The 19,955-nt window shown below is 40.4% G+C and overlaps 1 protein-coding gene across 1 annotated transcript in view; it reads left to right on the top strand.

Moving 5' to 3' along the window:
- The window catches only part of RNF144A (ring finger protein 144A), an 82,364-nt gene that overhangs the window by 36,179 nt on the left and 26,230 nt on the right, over positions 1 to 19,955 (top strand). The window contains exons 4-5 of the mRNA XM_006895732.1: positions 13,065 to 13,272; positions 15,875 to 16,022. Of these exons, the coding sequence (XP_006895794.1) occupies positions 13,065 to 13,272; positions 15,875 to 16,022 (356 nt within the window). The remainder of the gene's footprint in view (positions 1 to 13,064; positions 13,273 to 15,874; positions 16,023 to 19,955) is intronic.

Here is a 19,955-nt window from a genome sequence, read left to right as displayed (position 1 = left end):
TAGATAGATAGATAGTTGTTGTTCTGTTCCATCGAGTCAGAACTGAGCCATAGCTGACCCTCCAGCGGGTTTACAGAGGCAGTTAATAACATGGGAGTACATATAGAGAGTTGTGGTGGTAGTGGTCTACCATCAAGTCAGAACCGACCCATAGCTGACCTTCCAGTGGGTCTTCAAAGGCAGTTCATTGCGTGGGAGAAGATTGCCTATCCTTTTCCCATGGGCAGCTGGTGGCCTCCAACTGCATACCTTTGGGATTACAGCACAGCTTTATGCCACTAGGCATGCGAGTGTGTGTGTGTGTGTGTGTGTGTGTGTGTGTGTGTGTGTGTACCTCATTTGGCCTTATTTTTACATATATTTTTGGCCTTTTGCTCATTTGCAAGAAAATCAATAGAAGAATTGTGTGCAAGTGATGTTTATTATGGAAAACGTTATAGTGAAGATGTTGAATTTGAATTATGGAATTTTTTTCATCTTAGTTAAATCATTGGAACCTACCCTTTTCTCTTTCTTAAAGCTACATTCTCATTCTTTTGCCTATGTATGGCGTTCACTACTAAGATAACAGCCCCAGGTTTGATATTTAAATGAAAAGAATTATCATCATGGAAATAGAATGCAGAATAGACTAGAGGGATATACTAAGATATGCCTGGTTCAGCAAAATATGAATGTTTAAACAAAAGAAAGACAAAAGACATGCTAAAGATGCCTGTACCCAAGCTGTGGGGTTTTCAAGCGCTTTGTGTGCATGTGAAAATTAGACAATGAATAAGGAAGACCTATCAGCTGATGCTTTGAATTGTGGTGTCGGTGAAGAGTTTGACTATATCTTGGACTGCCAAAAGAACAAACAAATCTGCCTTTGTGGAAGTGAAACCAAGGTGCTCCTTAGAAAGGACATCTCATATATTTTTGATATGATGTAAGAAACTGTCAGGACTGAAAAAATATCATGCTTGAAACAGTAGAGGCTCAGCAAAAGATAGGCAGATCCTCAGTGAGATGGATTGACACAGTGATGGCAACATAAGGTTTGAACATGGCTCAGATCATGAGGATGGAACAGGATAGGACAAGGTTTCTGTTTGCTGTTCTTAGGGTTAAGTTGTAGTTGATTCAGTGACACCTAATACCATCAAGAAAGAAAGCTATTTCCTCTTGTTGTTATGGTTATGTGCCATCCTGTGACTCTTAGTGACCCTATGTACAACAGCCCTAAACCCAACTCTATCCTGTGTCAATTGTATTGTCTCTGACAAACAACAGAATCAGACCAACTACCTTAGTCTTATTATAAATCATTAATCAAACAGTGCAATAGTAATATTTGAGCTATCATTGGATGCATTTTCATTTATAGCATGATCCTGAAAGTTGACAAACTATTTTCAATAAGAGAAGGACCTTTTTCACAAGTCTTGGGTGCTTGGGTGTTTTTATAACTAATATTAGAGCCATACTTTATTATTCTATTATTAATGTCTCTTTGGAAGATTAGAATTATGTACTTTTCATCTAGTGTGCCCCACAAATAAACTATTTTTTTTGTTTTAAGTTTTTATTTTAGTTTTATTTTATTTTAGCTTGCTTACAGAGTTCATATGCACTATCCTTCATTCACATTGTGTTTCATACAATCATTCCCATTCATTATGGTTGTTTTCCCATTCATTATGTTTTATAAAATTAGTCATCATTGAACTATGCCCACCATTATCCTTTCTTTCCAGATCGCTCCCCTGAAATCTTTTTCATTTTCTTTACCCACTCCTCCCTCCACCCAACAAATTTTGTGACCTTATGATTTTCTCCTTGTCCATCCTCACCCCTCTGCTACCAGCCACCCCCTTGAGTCCCCATACACATTTTACTAGTTATCTTTCTATTTCTACAGTAACAGTCTTTGTCCAACAAGTGAAGACTCTGTGTTTGGAACTGAATAGTCTTTGTCCAGCAATTGAACACTCTATGGCTGGAATACATTTCTGTTCTGACAGGCATATGATTGTAATTACTTGGAATTGACTTAATAAAAACTAGTAATAAGGACACCTACAACTTATAGCAACCCTATGAACAATGAATTTGAACCTTACCCTATCCTGAACCATCCTAACCATCCCTGATATGCTCAAGCCCATTGTTACAAATCAATCCATCTTGTTGGAATTTTCCTTTCTTTGTCTGACCCTCCACTTTTCCCATAATGATGTCTTTTCCAGAGGACAACATGCTCAAAATATGTGAGGCCAAGTTTTGCCGTCTTTGACTCTAAGGAGCATCTGGTTAGACCTCCTCCAGGATAGACTTGTTTCTTGTTTTGACATTCAGGAGGTACTCAGTCCTCTTCTCCAATACCATCACTCAAAAGCATCCATTCTTTGTCATCCTTAGTCGTTGTCTAGCATTCTGATGACTAGGAAGTAATTTAAAAGAGCATAGCTTGGATCAGACACACTTTAGCCTTTAAATTGATGTCTTCACTCTTTATCACTTTGGAGGGGTCCTTGCCAAGATATTTTTCCAAATGCAACACACTGTTTGATTTCTTGGTTCTGGGTGTTGATTGTGAATCAACGTAAAATGAAATAATTGATAACTTCATTCTTTTCTCCATCTATCATAATTTGACTTTTGGTCTAGCAGTGAGGTTTTTTGTTTTCTTGATGTTGAGATATAGTCAATATTGAATACTGTAATCTTTGATCTTCTGTAGTAAGTTCTTCCTTTTCTTTCAATAAGGAAGGTTGTGTCATCTGTTGGTTTTTACTATAACTGTTGTTGTTGTTATATCCCATCGAGTCACCTGTAATTCATAGCGACTCTGTGTACAACAGCTCTGAAATCTGCTCTGTACTGAGCCCGTCTCATTGACTCCAACACACCAACTCTCATTGCCCTAGTTACTGCATCAATCCATCTCATCCAGGGTCTTCCTCTCCTGTGTTGTCCCTTCACCCTTCCAAACACGATGTCCTTCTCCAAGGACAATCCCTCCTGGCCACATGCCTCAAAAGTATGTGAGATGGAGCTTCAAAACCCTAGCCTCCAAGGAAAACTTGGTTTCACCCTCCCCAAGACAGACCTATTTGTTTTGTTGGCAGTGTATGGTATGTTCAAAGGTATTGATTCTTCTTCTGTCATCCTTAGACATTGTCCAGCTCTCTGATGCATAGCAAGTAATTGTGAAGAACATGGTCTGGATCAAGCACACCTTAGTCATCATTGCTTCTCAGTACTCTGGAAAGGATCCTGACAACAGATTTACCCAATGTAATTTGTCTTTTGATTTCCTGACTGCTTGTGCGGAGAGTATTGACTGTGGAGCCGAGTAAGCTGTAACTGTTAAGAACCTCAATCTCTTCTCCATCCACCATGATCCCACCTATTGGCCAAAATGGTGAAATTCTTTGACTTCTTGATGTTGAACCTCAGTCTGTATTGAAGACTAGGGTTTTTTTTTTTACCTTCTGTGTCAAATGCTTCAGGTCCACCTTAGTTTTGGGAAGCAAGGTTGCATCATTTGCATAAGGCAAATAGTGGAGTGTTCTTCCAATCCTAATGCCACATTCTTCGTCATAAAGCCCACGCTCCCAAGTGTTCTGTTCTGTATATACATTGAAAAGGTATGGAGATAGGACCATCTCTGATGCATTCCCTTCCTGATTTTGAACCATGCAGTGTTTCCTTGCTTTGTTCTGAGGACTGCTTGCTGGTCCAAGTACAGGTTTCACATAAGCACAATCAAGTATCCTGGGATTCCCATTCTCCTCAAGATTATTGTTATGTGCCGTCAAGTCACCTGCAAATCATAGCAACACTATTTACCACAACCCAACCCTGCTCTATCCTGTGCCAATTGTATTATCTCTGACACACCTACCCCGTTACTCCAGTCACTGAATCAATCCATCTCATTGAGGGCCTTCCTCTCCTGTGCTGTCCCTCCACCCTCTCAAGCATGACATCCCTCTCCAAGGACTGGTCCTTCCTTATAATGTGTCCAAAGTATGTCAGATGAAGCTTCAGAATCCTTGCCTCCAAGAAGCACCCTGTTTTCACCTTCTCCAGGAAAAACTTGTTTGTTCTCCTAGCAGTCCATGGTATATTCAATACTCTTCTCCAACACCAGAGCTCAAAGGCATCAATTCTCTTTCTATCATCCCTAGTCATTGTCCAGCTCTCTGGTACATAGTGATTGCAAAGACCATGACCTGTATTAGGCACACCTTAGTCTCCAAACTGACATCGTTGTTCTTCAGTACTTTGGAGAGGTCTCTGACAGCAGACTTAAAAGATTAACTACAATTTCCTGTGATCCATGCATTTAAATGCCTTTGTGTAGTCAATAAAATACAGATAGATATCCTGGTACTCTTTGTTTTCTGCCAAGATCTATCTGACATTGGCAATAATGTTTCTAGTGTTACGACCTCTTCTAAACCCAGCTTGTATCTGGCAGTTCTCTAACAATGTACTGCACTTCAGTAGTTTCTGGCTTAGTAAATAAAGCACAAATAGACATTCTTCCTGTAGCTGTAATAATTATCATACATTGTTGTTGTAGTTGAATACCATTGAGTTGGAACCAACCCATAGCTGACCCTCCAGCGGGTTTTCAGTAGCAGTTCATCACACTGTGATCTTTCTGTGGACCAGCAGGTAGATCCCAACCACGTGCAGGATTGCAGTGCAGATTCTTGGAAGAAAAACCAACACTAGCTATAATAAAATATTCATTAAATATTATTTAATAGGCATTAAAATATACACTAGCTATTATTTTTTAATAGCCAGCTATTTACTACTTACTAACTAGTGCATATTTTATGTCTATTAAACTATGTTTTATTATACCAAATGTTATTTTTTATTATTGTTGTTGTTTAATGCCCTCGAGTCATAGATGACTCATAGCGACCTTATGAATGAACAGCCTGAGCACTGTTCGAGAATTTCCAGAGGCAAGCCGTTTTGGAAGTGGATGCTGCTCCTGCTTCCAGGCTTGATTTAGTCGGGAAGCTCCAGCCAACACTGTCCACCATGGGTGCCCATTACCACGATTGTCACATCACTGTCACAGGCTTCAGCATCACAGCAACCACGAGTTACCTCTGTACAGCAACGCACAGACCAGTGCTATACCACCTAGAAGAATGTTTGACAGGAAGACAATTTGAACCTGGCCGAGGAAATGATTACTTTATTATAGTGAATGTATAAAGAATACTTGAGGAACATCTATTTGGGCTTTATTGACTATGCAAAGACATTTGATTGTGTGGATTATGACAAATTATGGCTAACACTGAGAGAAGTAGGAAACCCAGAGTACTTAATTGTGTTCATCTGAAAACTATTTTTAGACCAAGAAGCTGTTATGCAAACAGAGCAATGAAACACTTGTTGTTGTTAAGTGCCATCGAGTCGTAGATGACTTATAATGACCCTATGAAAGGAAGAAAGACCTGAACACGTGTATAAATTTCATCATTTCTCCAGGCTCATAGGGTTTCTGGAGGCAAGCTATTTCGGAAGTAGATGCCACACCTGCTTCCTAGCCTGTTTTAATATGTGATCTCCACCAAACACTGTCCACCATGGGCAACTGTTACTGAATTTGACAAATCACTGTCTCAGTGTTTAACATCACATTAGGAAAGGTGTGTGTCAGTGCTGTATCCTTTCTAACTACATGTTTAATCTGTGCTGAGCAAATTATTTGAGAAGCTGGACGCTGATGAAGCAGAATGTGGCATCAGAATTGGAAGAAAACTCATCAATAACCTTTGTTGTATGTACAACACAATCTTGCTTGCTGAAAGTGAGGAGAATGTCGAGATTTTCCTGCAGAAGGTTGAAAACTAACACTGCAATCTTTAATATGGATGCATCTCAATGTCAAGAAGAAAAGGAAAAAAAATCTTCTCCACTGGCCCAATAGACCACTGTACCTCAACAAATTTCTCACCTCTGGACCATCATGGTAGATAGAGAAAAGATTGAGACTGATAATAACTTCATCTTACTTGGATCCATAATCAGTATACTTGGTGCTAGCAGTCAGGAGATCAGGAGACATATGGTACTGGGAAAGTCTACAGTCTGGGATCTCTCCAAATCATTGAGGAACAATGAAACCAGTTTGAGGACTAAAGTGTGCCTGATTCAGGGTATGGTCTTTTCACTCATTTGCTTTGCATCTGAGAGCTGGACAGCAAAATAAAGATGACAGGCCTTTGAGGTATGATGTTGGAGAAGAGTGCTGAATATCCCATGTACTGCAAACAGTTCTTAAAGAAAGTGCAGCCAGAGGGCTCCTTGAAGGCAAAGATGATAAAATTTAATCTCCCACACTTTGGGCATATTGCTAGGAGAGGTTGTTCCTTGGAGAGGGACATCAAACTTGAAAAGTTAGTGGGACAATGCAGGAGCAGAAGACCCTATACCAGGTGGGTTGATATGGTGACCTCAATAATGGACTTAAATGTGTCAGAGACTGTGAAATTGGCACAGGAAGGGACAAGGTTCAGATCTGTTGTTCTTAGGTTTGCTATGAGTCGTACTTGACTTAATGGCACCTAACAACAACTTCCATGTATATTTTACATTAGATATATGCGGTATCTCATGCATCTATATCTATTTCTCTTGAGAAGTTTTATTACATATTTTAGTGTGATTTTCCTATTTATTTATACTTGATTTGTACATTCAGGTATGAGGTTGTTGATTTAAAATATTAAGGTTGGTCCAAACCCAAAATCTTGCACTTTGCCCAAGGAATGGCTTTTATAGTCAAGAGATTAGGAAGATAACTTGCCCTTTATACCTGTAGTAGAGAATTTATACCAGTGTGGATTGGCTATCTCATGTCACAGCTCTAGGGGTACAAAAGTCAGAAAATTAAAATCCTTCTTGTGTATGTAAATACTTTAAGTATGTCCCCTCCACCATCTTCTCCATGGTTTAATTGGAGTCCACTCATTATGACATAACATGATGTATTTTCTATTTTGTTGTGCAAGGAGAGTAACTTGGAGGTAGTATCTCTCAGTAAAATGTGTAAAGGCCTGGTGCAGCTCTCCTTTCTCCGCTGTCAAAGACTGAAGGGGCAGAGAGAGAAGTGGGAACTTGAAATTTTTAAATCTGATAAGTCATCTTATTTCTTGTCAATGGTATTTATTCATTTAGGTTCTCTGTTGGCTCAGGATTAACTGTGTGTTGATTTAGAAAGAGCATAAAGGAAAAGTTGAGCATTTTTTTAGCACTTTTCTTAATTATTTTATTTTAATTATTTATTAGTTTATGTCACTTAGCACACGGAGCACCTTCATCTGTGGAGTCTGGTGCACAGGATCTCGCAGTCTCGTCTTGTGGGCATCTCTGCATACATTAAGGATAGATAGCAGAGAGCTGTATAAATAAACACACATAGAATTGTATCAGAGATGGGATGAGAGATAGTTGAGAGCTTCTAATTCCTGAATCAAACCAGGACGCACAGGGTCTGCCTTTGGAATTTCCCAGCTGTCAGTCACAAACTGTATGGGCATGCCCTGGAATCTCTGTCTCTTCTCATCTTGCCATGCCCCTCATTTCAGAGAGGGCACAATCAGCTGCCTCAGCTCGGGGGCATTTTTCTCACATAGCTACTTTATCACATCTGATAGCCATTACCATTCTTGTTGTCTTCCTATCCTCCTGTGTCAGAACTGACTAGCTGGAGAGGAGATGGCCCATTTTTCCCCAGAGAAGCTGGTAGTGGATTTGAGTTGCTTGCATTTGGGTTGGCAGCACAATTCCTTACCACTAAGCCACCAGAACTCTCTAGAAACATTCTTAGAAAGGCAAATGTTGTAAATGTCAACTAGTAAAATGAGGTCTGTTTGTATCCTTGTATTGAAAGGAACTCTAGTGCCTTAGTGGTAAGGAGTTGTTTTGCAGCCTAGATCCACGCAGTCTGAATCTACCAGCTTCTGTGTGGGAGAAAGATGGCTTCTGAAAACCCACTGGAGTGTCTGTTATGATTTGACTCCCACTCGATGGTACAATATTATGTTGTAGTTGTTGATTGCCACTGAGTCAGAACCAACCCATAAATGATGAACTGTCAGTTTTTCAGAGGCAGTAAATCCACAAGAGGTAACTGACCATCCTTCCCCTGAGGTATTCTAACTGCGTGCCTTTGGGTTTCCAGTACAATTTCTTACCACTAATCCCGCAGAACTATTTACAATATTACAGTAATAAGTATTTTGAACCTATATCAATAATTTCTTTGAGAAGGAATTACTCCTTAAAGCAAAAGATGGAGCTCCAGAAAAATAGGAAATTGTCCTGTAAACCCACAGGTGGTTTCTCTCTGCTGGTTTTTAGGAGAAAGATATGATTTACAGGATTTTGTTTATTTGTTTGTTTGCTTTAATTTCAGAAAAATCTGTTAACCCCTGATTGTATGACTGTGTCTTTAGTAAGGTTATACTTGCTACTCTATGCCATCAAGTCACCTGTGACTCATAGAGACCTTCTGCACAATAGCTCTGAACCCTGCCCCATCCTGAGCCAGTCTTACTCTCTCTGACACACCTACCCCCATTACCCCAGTTACTGTGTCAACCATATCTTTCAGGGCCTTCTGCTGCTGCACTGTCCCTCTACCCTACCAAGGGTGATGTCTTTTTTCAGAACTGGTCCATCCTGGCAACATGTCCAATGTATGTGGGACAGAACTTCAAAATCCTTGATTTCAAGGAGCAACTTAGATTCACTATCTCCAAAACAGACCTGTTTGTTCTTTTGGCAGTCCATAGTATATTTAACACTCTTCTCCAGCAACACAATTCAAAGACATAGACTCTTCTTCTATTATCCTTAGTCATTGTCTAGCTCTCTAATGCATAGCAAATAATTTCAAAGACAGTGGCTTGTTTTAGGAGCACCTTAGTCTCTAGACTAACACCATTGCTCTTCAGCACTCTGGAGGGGTCCCTGACAGCAGATTTTCTAATGCAATTAGTCTTTTGATTTCCTGACTGCTAGTGCAAGGTGTATCTGGTTTCTTATAGATGGAGAGTATGGGAAAACATAAAGAAGTAGCAGGTATGTATGTATGTATTTAATCAGAATACCTCACTTAGTGATTTAGTAACTAAATCTCCAACCATCCTGTGACAGTATGTTTAGGTGAGATTGGGGTCTGCACAAAGCTCGAAGGATGCCCTCGAGTCCTAGTGAAAATGAATAGTGTATTTAATGTAGGTGAGCCAAACCTGTCCTGGCTGCCAGTCAAATAGCAAGAAATTTCTAAGGGCCTTTTCATCGCTTTCCAATTTCCCCAGGAAATTCCAGTTGTCTTGAATTACTTCCCAAGAACCAAGAACAACCTTGCTGAAAAGCTTAGAAATCAGTGGCCTATTTGAAGCCGTTTGAAATAGTTCCTTAATCCTTTGGCCTCGCATAGATTTTTGGCAAGGAGCTGACATTCCGTGTGGCTTCCTGGCAAGATTGTCCCTCCCATTCTCCCTTCATTAAGAATTCAGCATCACACTGTACAGGAGGGTAAATAAAATCAATAACTGGACCACAGGCAAAGGCATCTCAAGACCGATTCTTTAAAGAAACAAGCCTTTGGGCAAGGATTTGAAGAAATAGTAGTGTCAGGGTGTTCTGCTTTGAAAAAATAAACTTGCAGGCTAATTCTATTAAATTTGGCTTTGCAGTTACTTGCCTTCCACTTCAGAGGGAAAGCTGGATCTTCAAAGTCGTAGTCTGGTGCTGTAATATGCACATGACTTAGATTTATGTGTGGAAAGTCAGGACAGTGTTAGACGAATCGTTTGATTAGAAGAAGAGTTCTCTTTCCTCCTTTCCCTCTATTCATTCCATTGTTTAGCATCCTTTTTCTGAATGCCTACCAAGTGCCTACCACTGGACTAGGTGGGGAAGATGCACCACTGAACACACATATTTCATTTCAGAAAGCCATCTATAACAGCAGGCAGACATAGAAACACTCTCAAAATGAAGTGCAGTATGGGCTATGGGGTTCTGGAACCAGAGAAAACCCCACTCGGGTGGTCAGGCAAAAATTCCCAGACTATAGAGATGTCTGAGCAGAGCCTTTAGGAACAGGAGGCAGGGTAGGTATCTTGGGTAATTGAGGCATTTTTTGTTTTTTATTTTTTTTTTGAGATTTTAATGAAAGTTTACCGAGAACTTGGATTTCCATTCATTCATTTTCGTGCATTTTCTTCTCTAACCTTCCTATCCCCCCAGTTCACTTTAATTTTTTTTAAAAATCCCCCCTCCATCCACTTTATTATGCACCTCTTATTGAAAAGTTGTCATACAAATAATGTTGTTGTTGTTATGTGCCGTCGAGTCGTTTCCGACTCATAGCGACCCTATGCACAATGGCCTTAAACCCTGCTCTATCCTGCACCAACCTCACCGCCTCTGACACATCCATCCCGATTACCCCAGTCACCTAATCAATCCATCTCATAGAGGGTCTTCCCCTCCTGGGCTGTCCCTCCACCCTCCCAAGCATGATGTCCCTCTCCAGAGACCCGTCCCTCCTGGCAACATGTCCAAAGTATGTCAGATGAAGCCCCAGAATCCTTGCCTCCAAGGAGCAGCTTGGTTTAATCCTCTCCAAGATGGATCTGTTTGTTTTCCTGGCAGTCCATGGTACATTCAGTGCCCTTCTCCAGCACCACAGCTCAAAAGCATCCACTCTCCTTCTGTCCTCCCTAGTCATTGTCCAACTCTCTGATGCATAACAAGTGATTGCAAATACCATGACCTGTATCAGGTGCACCTTAGTCTCCAGAGAGACACTGTTGCTCCTGAGTACCTTAGAGAGGTCCCTAACAGCAGACTTTCCCATCGCGATATGCTTTTTGATTTCCTGACTGCTGGAGCCAAGAGTGTTGACTGTGGAGCTGAGCAAACTGAAGCTGTGAACAATCTCAATCTCTTCGTCATCCATCCTGACGCTGCCAATTGGTCCAGTGGCGAGAATCTTTGTCTTCTTGACATTGAGCCTCAGTCCATACTGAAGGCTGCAGTCCTTGACCCTTCGTAGCAAGTGCATGAGGTCCTCCTCAGTTTCAGCAAGCAGGGTTGTGTCATCTGCATAACACAGATTGTTAATAGATCTTCCACCAATCCTGATGCCACAATTCTCCTCATAGAGCCCAGCCTCTCGGATAATCTGCTCTGCATACATGTTGAAAAGGTATGGAGACAGGATGCATCCCTGGCGTACACCCTTCCCAATTTTGAACCATGCAGTGTTACCCTGCTCTGTTCTGACTACTGCCTCTTGGTCCAAGTATAGGTTTCACATTAGCACAATTAAATGTTCTGGGATTCCCATTCTTCTCAGAGTCAGCCACAGTTTGTTATGATCCACACAGTCAAATGCCTTTGCATAATCAATGAAACACAGATAGACATTCTTCTGGTATTCTCTGCTTTCAGCCAAGATCCATCTAACATCAGCAACAATATCCCTAGTACCACGACCCCTTCTAAACCCAGCCTGGACTTCCGGCAGTTCTCTGCTGATGTGCTGTTCTAATCGGTTTTGATTGTCTTCAGCAGAATCTTGCTTGCATGTGAAATCAATGACACTGTTCTGTAGTTTCCACACTCAGTTGGGTCACCTTTCTTTGGAATGGGAACAAATATAGATCTCTTCCAGTCAGTTGGCCAAGTGGTCATACAAATAATACCTAATCATATATTCCTTTTAAATAGTTCTTTCTCTTGTCTGTTTTAATGATGTGTACATTGTTTATACCCTCTTTTCTTAGTTTCTTCCCCCACTCCCAGGTCAGTCTTTTATAACAGTGGCATTATGCAGTGTTTGTCCTTTTGTGACTGAAATATTTCACTCAGCATAATGTCCTCCAGGATCATCCAGTTTGTATAATATTTCATGAGTTCCTTATTTTTCAATGCAGCATAATATTCTATTGTGTGAATCTACCAAAGCTTCTCTATCCATTTGTTTGTTGATGGGCTCTTGGGTTGTTTCAAACTCTTGACTATTGTGAGCAAACTGCAAAAATCATTAAGGAGCATGTGACTGCTTGGGTGACAGTTCTGGTTTCTTTAGGGTAAATTCCCAGTAGTGGAATTGCTGGATCAAATGGTATTTCTATTTCCAACTTTTTGAGGAAGTGCCGAACAGCAAATCAAATCCCTATGCACATCCAAAACCTTCTCCAACAGGATAAACAGGAAAGCCACAGATTGGAGAAAAAGAATATTTGGTAATGACACGTCTAATAAGGGACTTATATCTAGAATTTACAGGATACCACAGCACCTGAACAAGATAAAGGTAGACAACCCAATCGCAAAATGGGCAAAGAATATGAGCAAACATTTCACCTAAAGAAGACATTCAGATTGCAAACAAACTTGTGAAATGTTCAAAATCCCTAAGAGAGATGCAAAATCAAAACAACTATAAGATATCATCTCACTCTAGTAACATTAGCAAAGTTCAACAGTGCAGCAAACAACAAATGCTGGTGAGGTCATGGAGAAATTGGACCCCTTATTCACTGTTAATGGGAGTGTAAAATGGTGCAACCAAGGCATTTTAAGTAGAGGCAGTGGCAGGGAAAAGATCCCCTCGGTATTTGGAGACCTGCCACTCTCCCAGGTGAGGTGATGTGAGAATGGCTGCAGGGGAGACTGAAGAGCAAGATGGGATCCAAATCAAAAAGAGCCACTTTTTCCAACTAAATTATAAAGACATTTTCTTAACCTGCTCTTGTTGATTGCAATTCAAAATGGCCTTGCACTGGGTTTCAAGGCTGTAAATTGTTATAGGAGGAGACAGCCTATATTTCTTTCAAGGAGTGCTTGGTGAATTTAAACCATCAACCTTAAGGTTAGAAGCCTGACACGTTTTGAATTATACCCCCAGAGCTCCTGATGCAAAACAATGAATTGGCTTGATTACCCACTCCTGAAATACAGTGCAGTCATTTGATCGTCTTGGAGTATGGTTTACCTATTTTATTTCCTTGTTACAGAGGTGCTCCTTGACCCCTGTCGGACTTGGTGCCCCGCATCTACCTGCCAGGCTGTGTGCCAGCTCCAGGAAATGGGCCTGCAGACCCCTCAGCTGGTGCAGTGTAAAGCTTGTGACATGCAATTCTGCTCAGCCTGCAAAGCCAGCTGGCACCCTGGCCAGGGCTGTCAAGACACCATGCCAATCACCTTTCTTCCAGGAGAAAGCAGGTATCCTCTTGTGCATAGACTGCCACAAAGGGTGAGGCCTGAGGGCTTAGAAAAGGAAATGTGCTTCCTCCTGACAACTCTCCCTAGAGAAGACAGGCAGGGCTGCATGGCTAGACCAGTCCCACTGTGCCTTCATCCTCTAGAGTCTCATCCACATTTTTCTTTATCTATGTTATTACTTCTTCCTGTTTATTTGTTTTGGAGGACTGTGTGCCCTGCAAGTTCCTGGTAATATTAGGATGCAGAAGAAGCACATTTATAACCTAACTACTTTGGAAAGTGAAGCATATGAACAATTAATTACTATTAAGTCCTTTATGTCCCATGATATGTGAGGTTTCTCCAAGCTTCCGTTGTGCTGCAGATGATCCAGAAGGAGAGCACAGGACTGAAAACAAACAAGACAGGTAGTGACTAGAAATAGCAGAGAGGTCATCAGAAACAGGGTCCCTGGTTAATAAGGCAAAGGCATTTACATCTTTCTAAGATAAGGAGCCTAATAGGAAGGAGAAGAAACTCTGGTGGTACAGGAGTTAAACTCTTGACTGTTACTTGACCCAGGGGTGTAAGTAACTGGAAACACTGTGAGAAGAAAACCAGACAGTGTGTTCCTATAAAGATTTCTGACTCATAGAGACCCTATAGTAGAGTGTAACCACCCTGTAGGATTTTCAAACCTATGATCTTACAGATAAAGACTGCCCTATCTTTTTCCTGAAAAACAACTAGTGGGTTTGAATTGTTGAGTTAGCAGTCTAACACTTTAACCTCTCTGCCACAAAAGCTCCTTCCCATAATGATTCAGACTCAAATCCACTGCTGTTGAGTTGGTTCAAACTCACAGTGAACGTCAACTGGGTTTTCAAGGCTGTAAATCGCAACAGGAGACTCCCAGTCTTTCTCGCAAGAAGTTGTTGGTGGATTTGAACTGTGCAGCCTTTGGGTTAGGAGCACAACTCTCTACGGGTTATCCTACCAGAACATCAATAAAAACTACAGTCTAAAAACCACAAAGGGCAGTTCTGCTCTGCCACATAGCATTACAGTGAGTCAAAATCAACTCATTGGCATATAACAATAAAAACATTGGGAAGGATATAATAAATATTCTTCTTTGGTCTGTCCATCCATAAATTTTGCCAGACTCTGGTCCAGCTCCCTGGTTGGCAAAAATGAAGTGTTCAGATTCTAAACAAAGAGTAGTGACTCAAAGCCACCTAGAGTCATCTCAGAAGAAAAGCCTGGCAAAAACCTATGGATGTATCCTATGGAAGATTCACTACTAATATCAGATTGTGCTGCCAACCCAAAGGCACGCAGTTCAAATCCACCAGCATTTCTATGGGAGAAAAGTAGACAGTCTCCTCTCATGCGATGTGCTACCTCTAAAAACCCACTGGAGGGTCAGCTATGAGTCACTTCCAATTGGATGGTACTTAGCAACAATATTTAATATGTATACTTAGTAGGACACTTGTAGAAGACCTTTCAGCTAGAATGCACTCAGATAAAATTTATACAACTTCAATGAACTTGGGCTCATAATATTCTCTCCTAAAGATCATCATTTACTACATACTATTTGATTGATGCAATGACTTCCAGTAGTATACTATTCTCCTATAACCAATGATAACTACCTATAACAATTTACTGCTTATTCTTTCAGATCTTTTCCTGTATATATTTAGCCTTGTTTTTAAAATTAGTGTTGTGGGTAGATATCTTTTCTGAGGCATACCTAAATATCTATCCAGTCTTTTCTAATAGCAGCTTAGTATTATTGCAAGCATATATAGAAGCACTTTACACATGCTTGAAAGGACAGTGTGCTCATTTTGTACATAGTCTTACACTCTCCTGACAATGATGAAAACATGAAAATGGGGAAAGGATATCACATAGTAAAAATAGAATAGGCAGCACTTGAACTCAGGTTTAAAGCTCTTCATGTTGACCAAAACAGTTTCATATAGACTGGCCAGCTATATCTAAGCGATTAGTGTGTGTTTATGTGACTGTGTGTTACAGCCTTTGTTTTTTGGGTTTTTTCCTGATAGTAATAATAATGCATATAACTGTGTTATTAACCCCTTAAAAACATACAAATGTATGAATAAGAACATAAAACTTCAATTCCCATTAATTAGGTACCATATGATTCAATGCTGTCCACATTAAACACTGCCCCAAGTACAAAATCTGCATTGAGCATGAAGTGTAGGCCCAAACTATGTGCAAAAATTGCAAACATACTCTTCTCATTAAACAGATTATTCATACCATTAAATTAATCTCGTTAATCAGATTACTCCTCCCATTAAAAGTCACTGTCCATGTTTTGTCTTTGTCTAAATTTGTTTATGTGTTGTAATCGCTCCTTTCCTTTCCCCTATTTCTAAACCAAACTCCCTAAATCACGGTTCTTTGGCCATTGTTTCCTGGATATTTTTGTTTATTTGGGTTTCTTTTGCTTCATTTGTTGGGGAGGAAAAATGGCTTCACTCTGTCCAGTTAATCTAATGCTTCCGGCTGAGCTGATGCTTACAGATCTCTCTTGGGATCCCTTTAAACAGAAGCCCTAATGGAATTTCTCCTGCAGTTCTGCTTTCAAAATGGAAGAGGATGATGCACCAATCAAACGCTGCCCCAAGTGCAAAGTCTACATCGAACGTGATGAAGGCTGTGCCCAAATGATGTGCAAAAACTGCAAACACGCCTTCTGCTGGTACTGTCTTGAATCTCTTGATGTGAGTATGGCCTTAAACGTTCAATTGTTGTTTTAACTTTGGAGTTCAGATTCAGAATGACAAAAATATGCCAGCTATTTCCTAAAGAGCCCATGGATTATTTCTATGAAATGGATAAGTATCAATATTATACTTTTTCTGGCTTTACTGAAATATTATCTCACTGAGAACAATGGTATGAGAAGACAGCCATGTGTACTTGAGTTTTGAAGAAGGAAAGCTCATTTCAGATTTGAGATGCAGCTTGGTGTGTATAGAGATGAATAGAGTTTAGATTTTGTCCAAGGAGAGATGGGTAGCAAAATAGCAAAGATTAATAGAGGCAGAGGAAGAACTGCGTTTCACTTGATCCTAGAATTCACTCCCATACAAGCAGCAGACAGGAAGAAATCAAACTATGTGCTGCTCTGGGCAGACTGCTACAGTGAAAGTCTTTAAAGTGCTAAAGAGCAAGGATGTCTCTTCAAAAAATATAGTACAGCTGACTCAAACCAGATGCTTCTTATATTGAAGCTCAACATTAAGAAAACAAAGATTCTCACCACTGGGCCGATTGGCAGCATCATGATAGATGGTGAAGAGATTGAGATTGCTAATAGCTTTAGTTTGCTTGGCTCTACAATCACCACTCTTGGGACCAGAAACAGGAATTTAAAAGACGAATTGCACTGGGAAATAATGCTGTCAGAGACCTCTCCAAAGTACTGAAAAACAACAATGTCAGTCTGGAGACTAAGGTGCATCTGATCCAGACCATGGTCTTTGCAATTACTTGGTATGCGTAAGAAAGCTGGACAATGACTAAGGATAATGGGAGAATTGATGTCTTTGAGCTGTGGTGCTGGAGAAGAATATTGAATAAATTATGGACGGCTAGGAAAACAAACAAGTTCATCCTAGAGAGGGTGAGACTAGGCTGCTCCTTGGAGACAAGGTTTCTGAATCTCTGTCTGACATACTTTGGACATGTTTCAAGGAGAGACCAGTCCTTGGAAAGGTATGTCATGCTTGGGAGGGTGGAGGGACAGTGCAAGGGAGGAAGACCCACAATGAGATAAATTGATTCAGTAACTGGGGTACTGGGAGTAGGTGTATCTGAGAAAGTGAGATTGGCACAGGATAGAGCAAGGTTGAAGGCTGTTATACATAGGGTTGCTATGAGTTGCCGGCAACTCGACAGCACATAACAATAACAACATACATGTATATATAGTTCATAGGGTTTTCAAAAGCCTTTTATTTAGGAAGTAGATGGCCCATCCAGTTTCCTAGTCTGTCTTAATCAGGGAACTCCACCAAAACTCATCCATGATGGGAAACCCTTTTGGAATTTGACACACCAGTGGCAAAGATTTCAATATCACAGCAACATCAAGTAATCACAGTGCAGCAAACTGACAGACAAGTGCTGCACCACTTAGCACAATGTTCTTTCTAAACATGATCCTCAGGCCTAACCAATCCTCATTGTTTACTGTTCAGGCACCAGGGCAATAAATTGCTGATGTCAGATGGATCCTGGCTGAAAGTAAGAATGTCTATTTGTGCTTTATTGACTGTGCAAAGGCGTTTGATTGTGTGAATCATGACAAGTTGTGGCTGACATTGAGGAAAATGGGAATCCCAGAGTACTTGATTGTGCTCATGAGAAACCTATACATATACCAGGATGCTGTTGTTGGGAGCACTGCATGGCTTGGATTTGGCAAAGTAGTGTGTAAAGATTTTATTCTATCTCCATACCTGTTCAGTCTATATGCTGAGCAAATATCCAAGAAGCTGGACTCAGTGAAGGGGAATGTGGCTTCAAGATTAGAGAGTAACTCATCAATAATCAGTGTTATGCAGATGACACAACCTTACTTGCAGAAGATTAGTAGGACTTGCTGCAGAAGATCAAGGAATGCAGCCTTTAATATGGATTGTGTCTCAATATAAAGAAAACAAGGATCCTTACACTAGACCAATAGACAGTGTCATGATGGATGGGGAAGAGATTGATGCTATCAGTGGCTTCATCTTGCTTGGATCAATAATTAACACCCTTGGTACAAGCAGGCAGAAATAAAGAGATGCATTGCAATGGGAAAATCTGCAGTAGGGACCTTTCCAAATTATTGAGGAGTAGTGATGTCAATTTGAGGACAAAGGTATATGGTCTTTCTAATTACTAGCTATGCATCCAAGACCTGGACAATGAATAAGGATGACAGAAAAATAGTTGAAGCCTTTGAGTTGTAGTATTGGAAAGAGCACTGAACATCTCATGGATGGCCAAGAGAACTAATACCTATGTTTCCTCACATACTTTGCACATGTTGCTAGGAGGTGCTATTCTTTGGAGAGGGACATGATATTGGGAAGGGTGGCGTGTCAGTGAAGGAGAGAAAGACCCTCAACCAGGTGGATTGACAAGGTGCCTGCTACAATGGGTGCATGTGAGGATGGCACAGGACAGGACACAGGACTATGTTTAGATCTTTTGTTCATAGGGTCAGTATGAGTCATATGCAATTCAATGTCACCTAACAACAACTATTATATATATATATGCTTTTGAATTGTGGTCTAGGTAAAGAGTTTTGAACATAGGAGATTTATGGAGAGCAAATATTGTGAGGATGGCATAGGATTGGACAGTGTTTCATTCTGTTGTAGATATGGTCAGGAGACAGAATCTATAACATTTAGCAACCACTAGAGAGAGGAAATGAAACATGCTGGACGTGGGTGGCAGTTTCAATACTTAGTGACTGCCATGTCACCAACAGGGTGAAACACCCTGCAAAGTCAACTCCTGTCCAGCAGATTGGAAGTTTCTAGTCTCAATGTCAACCATCTCAAGTATAACATATTATAATGAAGCTCTTCTGCTATGAGTGTTTCCTAAACAGGCCATACCTGTGTGTGTGTGTGTGTGTGTGTGTGTGTGTGTGTGTGTGTGTGTGCTCAGACTCAATTTCCCCTCTCTTTGTGGACCCCACTTGTTCTAGATGTAAATTGGTACCTCTCTTATCACTATATCCTGCTTCCTTATTCATTTTGATGAGTAATTAAAGTCCATCACACCTCAGAAGAAGGACAAAAAAAATCTACACAAAAAAATATGCCTTTGAAAACTCTGTGCATCCCACTCTTATATGAGTCAGAATCAGATCTACATTGTCTACTCACTTGTCACCCAAAGGCTTGGCCAACCGTGAGCTTAAGCACTATGGAGATTGTGAGGATGAAGCCAGATGATGCAGGATTTTGTTTCATTGTACCTAGGGTCTTGAGTCTAAGCTGACTCAGTGGCACTTATAAACACCACCTTGCTTTTTGCCACTCCTTATAACTGATCTGAATGGGGAAAGAAATGGAAAATATCATGTTACTACTTATTGTCAGATTTTTTTTAGGATAAATGCTAGAGGTAGAAGACTGATAAGTTTGATTTACATTGCCTTTTGTCTTTCTCCTTTTGAGCACAATACTGTTTGTACTGAAATATTCTAACATCTGTGGCACAAGTTTTAAAGTAGAGTCTAATCTGTACAAAAAGGCACAATCCAGAATTGAATTCTTCTATGAACTAATGGCAAAGAAACCAGCTCTACCATTTTCATCATTGGAAGCTATCCTCCTGTGGCCAAGAATTTCCTGTTTTTCTTTGTAATTGAAAAGCAGCTGAAAAATGACTCTGTTGTCATTGAAAGGAGAGTTAGGAGGAAAGGGAGTCTTCTGTGGGAGTGATTTATCAAGGACCATAACAGTGATTTAAGACAAGCACACAAATGGAAAGCGTGAAGCCAGCAGTGCACAAGAGGGGAAAGAGGGTTTCACTTTAGATTGTCTTTACCCTTGAAAGTTTTCCACCTGAGGCACTATTTCCTGCACCTGTGATTATTAGGGAACTAAAATTTATTTTAGACCTCCTCCTTGTGATCATAT

This window comes from Elephantulus edwardii, unplaced genomic scaffold (assembly GCF_000299155.1).
Source record: "Elephantulus edwardii isolate Elephantulus edwardi_28Jun2011 unplaced genomic scaffold, EleEdw1.0 scaffold00175, whole genome shotgun sequence".
Taxonomy (NCBI): Eukaryota; Metazoa; Chordata; class Mammalia; order Macroscelidea; family Macroscelididae; genus Elephantulus; species Elephantulus edwardii.
This window is presented reverse-complemented; position numbering and strand designations above follow the sequence as displayed.